Consider the following 13,381-nt stretch of genomic DNA (forward strand, 5'->3'; position numbering starts at 1 on the left):
ATGATCAGGAAAGCCTAGTGATTCCATCCTGAAATCTAGCGCTTATACATGTAGGATGACTTAGAGATGGGTGCTCGAGTGGGGCTGTATGCAGATTTCCGGTTATTGGTAAACTGTGGCTGCGCCTGTAGTTCCCCTCTTCTTCTGCCTGATTGACAGGCTGCAGCGTTGAGGGGGTGGGTAGGAGGAGGAGAGAGGGCTGGATTCCTTGAAATGGGGGCATGACACCACTGTTTTCTAGGAGTGTAGTACCAAGGGTCTTTGTGCCACCAGGCAGGCTTCCTAGCCTCACCGCCCCATCGTCCGCTGTCTAGATGCTGAAGCTAAGGGTTTCTTAGCTGGTCGCAATGCTGGATCCCAGCTAGCGACATTGGCCACAGTGCTGGGATCACCGTTACATGCATAGTCTCTTCTACTGAGATGTCTCCTGTATGCCCCTCTTACATATCTGATGGAAATGTAAAGCTGCTTGCATGCGCCATTGAACTTCCGTCCATCTCTAAATCAGGCCCATTGTTATCATGTCTCTACCTTTGGCTAAAGATGGTGCTCTTCCAAAACCAAGATGTTCATGGTATTGGTTACACATGCTCACATGCATTATTGGGGTGGTCAATGGACAATGACTTCTTCAGTCTTCCCGTAAATATTAGTCTGGGTCTTGGACATTCCCTTGTTTTTGACTTTATGAAAATAAGAATTTACTTACCGATAATTCTATTTCTCGGAGTCCGTAGTGGATGCTGGGGTTCCTGAAAGGACCATGGGGAATAGCGGCTCCGCAGGAGACAGGGCACAAAAAGTAAAGCTTTTCCAGATCAGGTGGTGTGCACTGGCTCCTCCCCCTATGACCCTCCTCCAGACTCCAGTTAGGTACTGTGCCCGGACGAGCGTACACAATAAGGGAGGATTTTGAATCCCGGGTAAGACTCATACCAGCCACACCAATCACACCGTACAACTTGTGATCTAAACCCAGTTAACAGTATGATAACAGAGGAGCCTCTGAAAGATGGCTCCCTAAACAATAACTCGAATTAGTTAACAATAACTATGTACAAGTATTGCAGATAATCCGCACTTGGGATGGGCGCCCAGCATCCACTACGGACTCCGAGAAATAGAATTATCGGTAAGTAAATTCTTATTTTCTCTATCGTCCTAGTGGATGCTGGGGTTCCTGAAAGGACCATGGGGATTATACCAAAGCTCCCAAACGGGCGGGAGAGTGCGGATGACTCTGCAGCACCGAATGAGAGAACTCCAGGTCCTCTTTTGCCAGGGTATCAAATTTGTAGAATTTTACAAACGTGTTCTCCCCTGACCACGTAGCTGCTCGGCAGAGTTGTAATGCCGAGACCCCTCGGGCAGCCGCCCAAGATGAGCCCACCTTCCTTGTGGAATGGGCCTTAACAGATTTAGGCTGTGGCAGGCCTGCCACAGAATGTGCAAGTTGAATTGTGTTACAAATCCAACGAGCAATCGACTGCTTAGAAGCAGGCGCACCCAACTTGTTGGGTGCATACAGTATAAACAGCGAGTCAGATTTTCTGACTCCAGCCGTCCTTGAAATGTATATTTTTAAAGCTCTGACAACGTCCAACAACTTGGAGTCCTCCAAGTCGCTTGTAGCCGCAGGCACTACAATAGGCTGGTTCAGGTGAAACGCTGATACCACCTTAGGGAGAAAATGCGGACGCGTCCGCAGCTCTGCCCTATCCGAATGGAAAATTAAATAAGGGCTTTTATAAGATAAAGCCGCCATTTCAGATACTCTCCTGGCGGAAGCCAGGGCCAGTAACATAGTCACTTTCCATGTGAGATATTTCAAATCCACATTTTTTAGTGGTTCAAACCAATGGGATTTGAGGAAATCTAAAACTACATTTAGATCCCACGGTGCCACCGGAGGCACCACAGGAGGCTGTATATGCAGTACTCCTTTGACAAAAGTCTGGACCTCAGGGACTGAGGCCAATTCTTTTTGGAAGAATATTGACAGGGCCGAAATTTGAACCTTAATAGATCCCAATTTGAGACCCATAGACAATCCTGATTGCAGGAAATGTAGGAAACGACCCAGTTGAAATTCCTCCGTCGGAGCACTCCGATCCTCGCACCACGCAACATATTTCCGCCAAATGCGGTGATAATGCTTCGCGGTGACTTCCTTTCTTGCCTTAATCAAGGTAGGAATGACTTCTTCTGGAATGCCTTTTCCTTTTAGGATCTGGCGTTCAACCGCCATGCCGTCAAACGCAGCCGCGGTAAGTCTTGAAAGAGGCAGGGACCCTGTTGAAGCAGGTCCCTTCTCAGAGGTAGAGGCCACGGATCGTCCGTGACCATCTCTTGAAGTTCCGGGTACCAAGACCTTCTTGGCCAATCCGGAGCCACTAGTATCGTTCTTACTCCGCTTTGCCGTATGATTCTCAATACCTTTGGTATGAGAGGCAGAGGAGGAAACACATACACCGACTGGTACACCCAAGGTGTTACCAGCGCGTCCACAGCTATTGCCTGCGGATCTCTTGACCTGGCGCAATGTCTGCTGAGGAAGTCTGCTTCCCAGTTGTCCACGCCCGGGATGAACACTGCTGACAGTGCTATCACGTGATTCTCCGCCCAGCGAAGGATCCTGGCAGCTTCTGCCATTGCACTCCTGCTTCTTGTGCCGCCCTGTCTGTTTACATGGGCGACTGCCGTGATGTTGTCCGACTGGATCAACACCGGTCTTCCTTGAAGCAGAGGTTCCGCCTGGCTTAGAGCATTGTAGATTGCTCTTAGTTCCAGAATGTTTATGTGAAGAGACTTTTCCAGGCTCGACCACACTCCCTGGAAGTTTCTTCGTTGTGTGACTGCTCCCCAGCCTCTCAGGCTGGCGTCCGTGGTCACCAGGATCCAATCCTGTATGCCGAATCTGCGGCCCTCCAATAGATGAGCCCTCTGCAACCACCACAGAAGAGATACCCTTGTCCTTGGAGACAGGGTTATCCGCAGGTGCATCTGAAGATGCGACCCTGACCATTTGTCCAACAGATCCCTTTGGAAAATTCTTGCATGGAATCTGCCGAATGGAATTGCTTCGTAAGAAGCCACCATATTTCCCAGGACTCTTGTGCATTGATGTACAGACACCTTTCCTGGTTTTAGGAGGTTCCTGACCAGGTCGGATAACTCCTTGGCTTTTTCCTCGGGAAGAAAAACCTTTTTCTGAACCGTGTCCAGAATCATCCCTAGGAACAGCAGACGAGTTGTCGGCATTAATTGGGATTTTGGAATATTCAGAATCCATCCGTGCTGCTTTAGCACCTCTTGAGATAGTGCTAATCCCATCTCTAGCTGTTCTCTGGACCTTGCCCTTATTAGGAGATCGTCCAAGTATGGGATAATTAATACGCCTTTTCTTCGAAGAAGAATCATCATCTCGGCCATTACCTTTGTAAAGACCCGAGGTGCCGTGGACAAACCAAACGGCAGCGTCTGAAACTGATAGTGACAGTTTTGTACAAGGAACCTGAGGTACCCCTGGTGTGAGGGGTAAATTGGAACGTGGAGATACGCATCCTTGATGTCCAAGGATACCATAAAGTCCCCTTCTTCCAGGTTCGCTATCACTGCTCTGAGTGACTCCATCTTGAACTTGAACTTCTTTATGTACAGGTTCAAGGACTTCAGATTTAGAATAGGCCTTACCGAGCCATCCGGCTTCGGTACCACAAATAGAGTGGAATAATACCCCTTCCCTTGTTGTAGAAGAGGTACCTTGACTATCACCTGCTGAGAGTACAGCTTGTGAATGGCTTCCAAAACCGTCTCCCTTTCGGAGGGGGACGTTGGTAAAGCAGACTTCAGGAAACGGCGAGGTGGATCTGTCTCTAATTCCAACCTGTACCCCTGAGATATTATCTGCAGGATCCAGGGATCTACCTGCGAGTGAGCCCACTGCGCGCTGTAATTTTTGAGACGACCGCCCACCGTCCCCGAGTCCGCTTGAGAAGCCCCAGCGTCATGCTGAGGCTTTTGTAGAAGCCGGGGAGGGCTTCTGTTCCTGGGAAGGAGCTGCCTGTTGCTGTCTCTTCCCTCGACCTCTGCCTCGTGGCAGATATGAATAGCCCTTTGCTCTCTTATTTTTAAAGGAACGAAAGGGCTGCGGTTGAAAAGTCGGTGCCTTTTTCTGTTGGGGAGTGACTTGAGGTAGAAAGGTGGATTTCCCGGCTGTAGCCGTGGCCACCAAATCTGATAGACCGACTCCAAATAACTCCTCCCCTTTATACGGCAAAACTTCCATATGCCGTTTTGAATCCGCATCGCCTGTCCACTGTCGCGTCCATAAAGCTCTTCTGGCCGAAATGGACATAGCACTTACCCGTGATGCCAGTGTGCAGATATCCCTCTGTGCATCACGCATATAAAGAAATGCATCCTTTATTTGTTCTAACGACAGTAAAATATTGTCCCTGTCCAGGGTATCAATATTTTCAATCAGGGACTCTGACCAAACTACCCCCGCACTGCACATCCAGGCAGTCGCTATAGCTGGTCGTAGTATAACACCTGCATGTGTGTATATACTATTTTGGATATTTTCCATCCTCCTATCTGATGGATCTTTAAGTGCGGCCGTCTCAGGAGAGGGTAACGCCACTTGTTTAGATAAGCGTGTTAGCGCCTTGTCCACCCTAGGAGGTGTTTCCCAGCGCTCCCTAACCTCTGGCGGGAAAGGGTATAATGCCAATAATTTCTTTGAAATTATCAGCTTTTTATCAGGGGCAACCCACGCTTCATCACACACGTCATTTAATTCTTCTGATTCAGGAAAAACTATAGGTAGTTTTTTCACACCCCACATAATACCCTGTTTATTTAGTGGTACCTGTAGTATCAGCTAAATGTAACGCCTCCTTCATTGCCAAAATCATATAACGTGTGGCCCTACTGGAAAATACGGTTGATTCGTCACCGTCACCACTGGAATCAGTGCCTGTGTCTGGGTCTGTGTCGACCGACTGAGGCAAAGGGCGTTTCACAGCCCCTGACGGTGTTTGAGGCGCCTGGACAGGCACTAATTGATTGTCCGGCCGCCTCATGTCGTCAAACGACTGCTTAAGCGAGTTGACGCTATCCCGTAATTCCACAAATAAAGGCATCCATTCTGGTGTCGACCCCCTAGGAGGTGACATCCCCATATTTGGCAATTGCTCCGCCTCCACACCAATATCGTCCTCATACATGTCGACACACACGTACCGACACACAGCAGACACACAGGGAATGCTCTACACGAAGACAGGACCCACTAGCCCTTTGGGGAGACAGAGGGAGAGTCTGCCAGCACACACCAAAAAAGCGCTATATATGACAGGGATAGCCTTATAATAAGTGCTCCCTTATAGCTGCTTTATATATATCAAAATATTGCCATTAAATTTGCCCCCCCTCTCTGTTTTACCCTGTTTCTGTAGTGCAGTGCAGGGGAGAGACCTGGGAGCCGTCCTGACCAGCGGAGCTGTGAGAGGAAATGGCGCCGTGTGCTGAGGAGATAGGCCCCGCCCCTTTTCCGGCGGGCTCGTCTCCCGCTATTTTGTGAATCCAGGCAGGGGTTAAATATCTCCATATAGCCTCTGGGGGCTATATGTGAGGTATTTTTAGCCTTTTAATAGGTTTTCATTTGCCTCCCAGGGCGCCCCCCCCCAGCGCCCAGCACCCTCAGTGACTGCGTGTGAAGTGTGCTGAGAGGAAAATGGCGCACAGCTGCAGTGCTGTGCGCTACCTTTAGAAGACTGCAGGAGTCTTCAGCCGCCGATTCTGGACCTCTTCTTACTTCAGCATCTGCAAGGGGGCCGGCGGCGCGGCTCCGGTGACCATCCAGGCTGTACCTGTGATCGTCCCTCTGGAGCTGATGTCCAGTAGCCAAGAAGCCAATCCATCCTGCACGCAGGTGAGTTCACTTCTTCTCCCCTCTGTCCCTCGTTGCAGTGATCCTGTTGCCAGCAGGAATCACTGTAAAATAAAAAACCTAAGCTAAACTTTCTCTAAGCAGCTCTTTATGAGAGCCACCTAGAATTGCACCCTTCTCGGCCGGGCACAAAAATCTAACTGGAGTCTGGAGGAGGGTCATAGGGGGAGGAGCCAGTGCACACCACCTGATCTGGAAAAGCTTTACTTTTTGTGCCCTGTCTCCTGCGGAGCCGCTATTCCCCATGGTCCTTTCAGGAACCCCAGCATCCACTAGGACGATAGAGAAATATATTTGCTACAAGACACACATAATCCCATTACCGCCTGGATATAACCAGTTTCTTATATAAAAATGCAAATACAACTACATCAACCACAAATATTCAGTTCTAGAACTTCAGCATCCAAATTTGTGATGTAAATGATGACTGTGTACTGTAGAGATGCAGTCAATATGCCAGCTGTCGGGATTCCGGCAGGCAAAATACCGACGCCGGAACCCCGACACCCATCAGAATGCCGATGATGGAACTCTGAAATGGACAGGAGACCGACGTCATAATCCCCATAAGCGTCCTGACCATAGTAAGTGTATAGGTTTAGGGTGGGGGTGTTAGGTTTAGGAACCACCCGGGAGTGTTAGGGTTAGGCTGCGGGGTGTGTGTGTGTGTTGGTTAGAGTTAGGGTGTGGGGAGGGGGGTTAGGGTTAGGCACCCTCGGGGAGTGTTAGGGTTAGGTTGCGGGGAAGGGAGGGTTAGATTTAGGCAGCGGGGAGGTGGGCTTAGTTTTAGGCACCACCGCAGGGAGATTAGGGTTGTGCACAAAGGGGGGACCTTAGTGTTACGCTGAGGGAAGGGAGGTTTAGGGTTAGGGGGTAGCGGACAGGGAGGAACACCCTTAATTCACCCTTGTTGGGATTGCTGTGATTGGGACCCTGGGGTCGGTATTATGACCACCGGGATCCCGTGTGCCAGGATTACATACTGAACCCGTACTGTACAACGTTTCAAAGTAGTCAATTTACACTCTACTCTGTGTTATACTGTAGCTCCAGATCAAAATAGTAACACTAATAAACATAGTTTGCTGTTATAAATTGTCATCAAAGGATATTCTACTAATAAAGTTAGGATAAAAGCAATGAAACAAGTAATTAAAAATTAATAATAGTGGTACAGGGCGTGAAATATAATGCCTAAGCCAGCACCGTTTCAATGTGCCACTGAAAGGACTCTCTTTTGGTCACGGGATTACCACGGTGGATTCTTCATTGTGCACGGCCCAAGCATCGAAGGTTAAAGCGACCCCAACAAATACCTCAGGACCGGTAACTATATCCACCCTTGGACAATCACTTATGATCACAGTCAAGTAATGCATTTTCACGGACTTTCATTATATACAGGACCATAACTGTGAGCCCACACATTATGATCATTCAAAGGGGTTGTATGCAAGTATTGCAATTTCTGCTTTGCATTTATTGTTGTTTTTATTGCTTATTGTATTGGTATACTACCAACGGATATATGTTTTATATACATTGATTTTATTTGAGACAACTCTGTTGTAACAATTGAAGTAAACTTATATATTAAAAATTGTTTTAGATCACTTTGCAACATAACAGTCATTCAGTTTAAATTGGTTTCTGGCGCTATTTTTCTGGATTTTTCACGTTTGTTTGAGGCGTGTGACTATCTCCTACACAGCTGCTGAGAGAATCAACCCTGGCAGCGCCCCTTTTGGTTTCTCTTGATTGATTTACCTTCTTTGCGATCATGATAAAGTGTCTGATATATAGTTTTTGGCGCCTGGTCAATATGGGAAAATATTGCAAAAAGCCGTATATTACAAATTGTATTATTATTATTATTTAGTAATGTTTGTATAGTGTACTGGCACCCAGTGTGTGTGTGTGTGTGTGTGTGTGTGTGTGTGTGTGTGTGTGTGTGTGTGTGTGTGTGTGTGTGTGTGTGTGTGTGTGTAGAACTATAGGTCTCAGCTGGTAGCACCTTCATTACTAGCAGTTATGGTGTGCAGTCTAGGGCCCCTTTCCTAATATGAGAAAATCAATTAACACGAGCAAAGAATAAAGACAATGGTGGTCATTCCGAGTTGATCGCTCGTTATTTTTTTCCGCAACGGAGCGATTAGTCGCTAATGCGCATGCGCAATGTCCGCAGTGCGACTGCGCCAAGTAAATTTGCTATGCAGTTAGGTATTTTACTCACGGCATTACAAGGTTTTTTCTTCTTTCCGGTGATCGTAATGTGATTGACAGGAAATGGGTGTTTATGGGTGGAAACAGGCTGTTTTATGTGTGAAAAAACGCTGCCGTTTCTGGGAAAAACGCGGGAGTGTCTGAAGAAACGGGGTAGTGTCTGGGCGAACGCTGGGAGTTTTTGTGACGTCAAGCCAGGAACGAAACTGACTGAACTGATCGCAGTTGCAGAGTAAGTCTGGAGCTACTCAGAAACTGCTAAGAAGTGTCTATTTGCAATTGTGCTAATCTTTCGTTCGCAATTTTACTATGCTAAGGTATACTCCCAGAGGGCGGCGGCCTAGCGTGTGCAATGCTGCTAAAAGCAGCTTGCGAGCGAACAACTCGGAATGACCACCAATGTTGCTTCCTTGGGATTCAGACATTTTGTGGTTTGACAGTGAAAAATATTCTTGTAATCTTGTAGTCTATTTATATGGTCACGAGATATAGTGCCCCCAATAAATTTCATCACTACTTAAGCTAGTTTTATGGCCAACAATTCCTTATATGACCAATTTACTGGTCTTACTTCCTCTAGACAATTAGACTGACATTTGGAACCCTAGTGTAAGATATGTCCTATACAATGGCAGTAAAATGCTGTCAGAACCATGGTATTCCCATGACAACAGAACTGAATGCAGGCTAGATGACTAAGAAAGTCACTGTTAATTTGCAAAGAGCTCCGACCAGTAAAAGACTGAAAACCAACTGTGGCATTCATGATTTTACTACTATCAATGGCAGAAAGATTAAGAGGACTAAACAGAGGCGTTATTGGAACTCTGAATTCAGAAACAAATTCAGTGGTTATAAAATTCCCTTCTCAGTAAATGTCTCCTCTTAATTTTGCATCTGAACATGGATATACATTATTACTCATAAGCCTTTTGCATTCTTCTAAAGGAAAACCTTTCCAAAGGGCAGCAGTAAAGGCTTCATTATTGCTGGATAGCTCATATGACAAGGTTCTGAACTGCCCAGCATATTAATCCACTGACTGAGTGCCTTGCCTTAAATAAAGGATGCTAGAAGCAGAGGATGCAGAGCCGGCCCTAACCAATATGATGCCCTAGGCAATTGCCTAGTTTGCCTGTGCCTATGGCCGGCTCTGAGAGGATGACACACCTTCTGATAGTAGTTAATTTTCCCCAGAGAGGAGAAGCCCAGACAAAAGCCTGTCCAGTGAGTGAAGATATTAGAAGCTGTGGCAGAAGTAGGTAGAGTACTAACACACCACACAAGAGTCTGGAAGCAATGCACAACCTGAATTTCATCACTACTTGTTTCTCATCTTGAGCTGTTGTACCAGATGCTGCAAAAGCTCCTCAGCAGAGAGATCACCATCAGAAACCATTCTGTTGAGAGAGTGTATTGTCACGTTTCAGCAGGTATTTTGGATTCTAGTCACTATCAGCTAGTATTAGCACTACCAGAGTCAGAGACACGGGGTCTAATGGACCAGTATTTTTTTCATGAACCACTGCAAGGAACTTTGTACTTTGCTATACCAGGTCATGGCCCTCAGACTGGTGGTTTTCAAGCACAGAGAAAAGTTAATAGTCTGGTACAGATGGCTATACCACAGAGATAATGCAGAGAAGAGTCAAGGACAAGCCAGAGGTCTCGAATAGGACATAAGCAGAGAGGTGACTGGAATTAGGCCAAGGGTAATACACTGCTGAAGTCTCAGAAAAGCTGCAGGGTTTATGAAGGAGAGGAGACACAGCAGGTTGATATAATAGCATGCTATGAAGTTGGGGAAAAGTTTTGAGCCTAAAACTCTGGCAGAGGCAAGAGCCTTATTGAGTCTTAAACAGGGACAGCAATTCAAAAGTGCCACCTCCATGACATCAGCAGTCACAAGACTGCAACTGTAAATCCGCTGGACAGCCATTTGCCCATTCATATAATGTAGATAGAGGACAGCACAGACATTAGGGTAATTGCTGGAGAAGCCCACTATGAGGAGGGAGCCGATACAGCTGCAGAGGCGGCTTACTGATTCGATAAGTAAGAGCTGGGTGCCCAACTCGGTGAACTGTGACAAAAAATAATTAAAAAGGTTTGGTGATGATCTGTGACATCACTAATGTATTTCCAACTGGTAAATTTAAAAAGCATAAGCCCATATAAAAATACGTTTCTTGGTACCTTTGTTGGGTTGAGTTTAAGATGCTACAATATACTGTACTCTTTAGCTGTATATTTATTTAGTTAACATATTATTATTAAATTATATTATAATGTGCATAATCAGTCTATTCAGTGGATGGAAAAACTCTATAATAAATAATAAAATATATACATTTAAAAAACACATCACTCTCCCTTCTAAAAAGTAGCATTACCAAAACAAGGTTGACTGTTTAAATTGGGGGCTTCCCATGAGTCAGATATAGCCCTTTTAGCATTGGGTAATAGGTGCTGTACCACTAGGTACAAGCAATACAGTAAGCCATGCTGAACAGGGTGGAGGGGAGACACCAAACACTAATATGTCCTCACTCCAACTGGCTAACAGCACCATGTAATAATGTGATGTGAGTCTGTGACACATTCCAACACACCTGGGCCACAAGTACCGGGGTAATAGGTAAAATATCAGTTGCGCTGACCCACAAGTGATCCAAGTACAGTATAATGGGATTGGCTGTCAAACTGATCCCTCCCAAATTATAGCAAAATATAAGTGGATAAAAGATATGACACAGGAGAATAAACAAATGTTGTAACAAATTAATATGCACAATCTAAATATTGTTTCTGTGTTACAAGTCTATATATAGTTAAAATCAGACACTAGAACATTAAATCAATTATATACAGAACAGAAAATATATGTGCCACTCCATTTCCCAAAAAAGTGAAGGAAATAAAAACAGCCACCCAAATAGTGATACACCTGGAAGATAATGTGCCAAATGGATGTTCCAGATAATGGGATCTATGTACAAAGCCTTGGAGAAAGATAAAGCGGAGAGAGATAAAGTAACAACCAATCAGCTCCTGACATTTTTCAAATGCATTCTGTAACGTGGCGGTTAGGAACTGATTGGCTGGTACTTTATCTCTTGCCACTTTATCTCTGTCCAAGGCTTAGTACACAGACCCCAGTGTACCCAATAATAAATTATCACAGTTGAGAACATTATGGGTCGTCAAGTCTTAGATTGGGTTATTCTTCTTTGCCTCTGAAAATCCTGATTAGAAAGAATCTGAAGAGATGCCAATGAACTGGCACTGGCAGCATCAAATAATGATAATAATATTTTGCCTCTATGTCTTTACTCATTGTTTTCAATCTCCATAATGTGCTTTGGCAACATGAAGTTCATGGTGTCAACCTAATTCTTGTTACTGTACATGTATATGAATATGCATTTATACGCTTGTATATTTCTTTTTTCTATTATCCGGAATAATGTTGCTGGAACTTTGTTACCCTGCAGGAGATCTGATGGGCACAGCAATGCAGAACCTGGACCGTCTCCTGGCCATGCCGTACGGTTGCGGAGAGCAGAACATGGTTTTATTCGCACCCAATATCTTTATCCTGCAGTATCTGGAGAAATCTCATCAGCTGAACCATGAGATCAAGAGCAAAGCCATCAAGTTCCTAGAGAGCGGTAAGAGATATACAGGACCTATTTATTGTCCTTTAAGCACTGAATTCGTATACAGTATGTAATGTCCTCTCTCGCAGGCCACACCAGGTGGATCTTTGCAGGGATTAACCTTGCTGATCATGATCTCTTGGCCACAAGCTTTCTAAAAGTGTCTTAGGGAATGGCTGTCAGCCAGTCCACTCTGATGGGCACCCTGGTGTCATCTAACCATGGGAGTCCCCATTGCTGGATGGGAAGTAGCTGGACTTCAACCTGAACTTGGCAGAAGCCACAATCTCAGTTCAGTAATGTTCAGCCATGGAAGTCTGCCTTTACTTTCTCCAGCCTTGCCCGGTGCCATGGAGGCAATGTCAGTCCTGTCTATGGTCATTTGGCCATTCAAAAAACAGTGCTGGTTCTTGACCATTACCAAGGATAGAATCCTCTCCTCTATCCCGTTACTATGGTGTCATGTACAATAACCCTATTCATAATGATAGCTAAGGTTACAGGCAATTTCCAAGGGGGGTGCACCTCCCACAGTTAACCTGTTATAGGAAAAAAATATCATAGGACGTTATAAAATAAACATTATAGTTTAAAAAAAATGATATCAATAGGATTCCAACTGTTGCCAGATTTCTGTAATATTGAAAAGAAGAGCGGTCGGAGCATTCCAGCTGTCAAATGCAGCAACTGGGATGGAGGGTAGCATTATACTTGCATGAGCAGCACAGCAGTACTCATGCTAAATTACTCCAGCATACAATGTTATGGCCCTTAGCTGACACATACAACTACATTTAAGAACACACAGGCATGATATTAAAACATGGTTAGGTGCATCCAGGACTTGGAACAAGTTGGGTATTTGTATTTTAAATTGGCTAATTGAGATCCAAGGATTGGCTTCAAGCCCTTTACCATGAACCATCAACTAGTGGATACCCTGTGGCAACCAAACCCTGGGCTAAGAGAGCTAATTGTCTGCTGGAGTTCTATGAGTCATCACTGCTGGATGGGAAGTAGCTGCATATCATCACTGCTAGTAAGGAGCCTGTCTTGATATGAGGAACTTGCATATTGTTGCTGAATCTGTCCACAATATCAAAACCAGTTCTTTGTGGAAGTTCTCAACTCTATAAATCTTTATAACACCCCCCCCCCCCCACACACACACACTTCCCAATGAAACCAATGTCAGTCCTGACTATTTTTCTTGGGCCATTCAAACAACAGTAAAAGATCATGACCGTTAATAGGGATAGAATCGCTAGGCTAACTTAGGGGTTAGGCTCTCTCCATAAAGTAAGCATATCACAGTATACCAAATATAGGGCCTAACTGATGTTTGTACGCAATGGTGATTATCACGTAATAGAACGATTATCGGTAGCTTGCGCATGTACTGCACTCGCAATGCCTACTGCAGTGGTTGACAGGAAGTGACAACTGAGTGGTTGGATAAGTGTCATGGGCGTTTTCAGGGCATTTATCTGGAGTCGGTTGCGAGCTTGTAAAAACATGGCGCCTGCGCCACCACTGCTGT

At 45.4% G+C, this 13,381-nt stretch overlaps 1 protein-coding gene across 1 annotated transcript in view; it reads left to right on the forward strand.

Moving 5' to 3' along the window:
- LOC135056673 (alpha-2-macroglobulin-like) overlaps window positions 1–13,381 on the forward strand; it is a 174,711-nt gene that overhangs the window by 96,215 nt on the left and 65,115 nt on the right. The window contains exon 24 of the mRNA XM_063962123.1: window positions 11,677–11,853. Coding sequence (XP_063818193.1) covers window positions 11,677–11,853 — 177 coding nt within the window. The remainder of the gene's footprint in view (window positions 1–11,676; window positions 11,854–13,381) is intronic.

This window comes from Pseudophryne corroboree, chromosome 3, assembly GCF_028390025.1.
Source record: "Pseudophryne corroboree isolate aPseCor3 chromosome 3, aPseCor3.hap2, whole genome shotgun sequence".
In the NCBI taxonomy this organism is placed as follows: Eukaryota; Metazoa; Chordata; class Amphibia; order Anura; family Myobatrachidae; genus Pseudophryne; species Pseudophryne corroboree.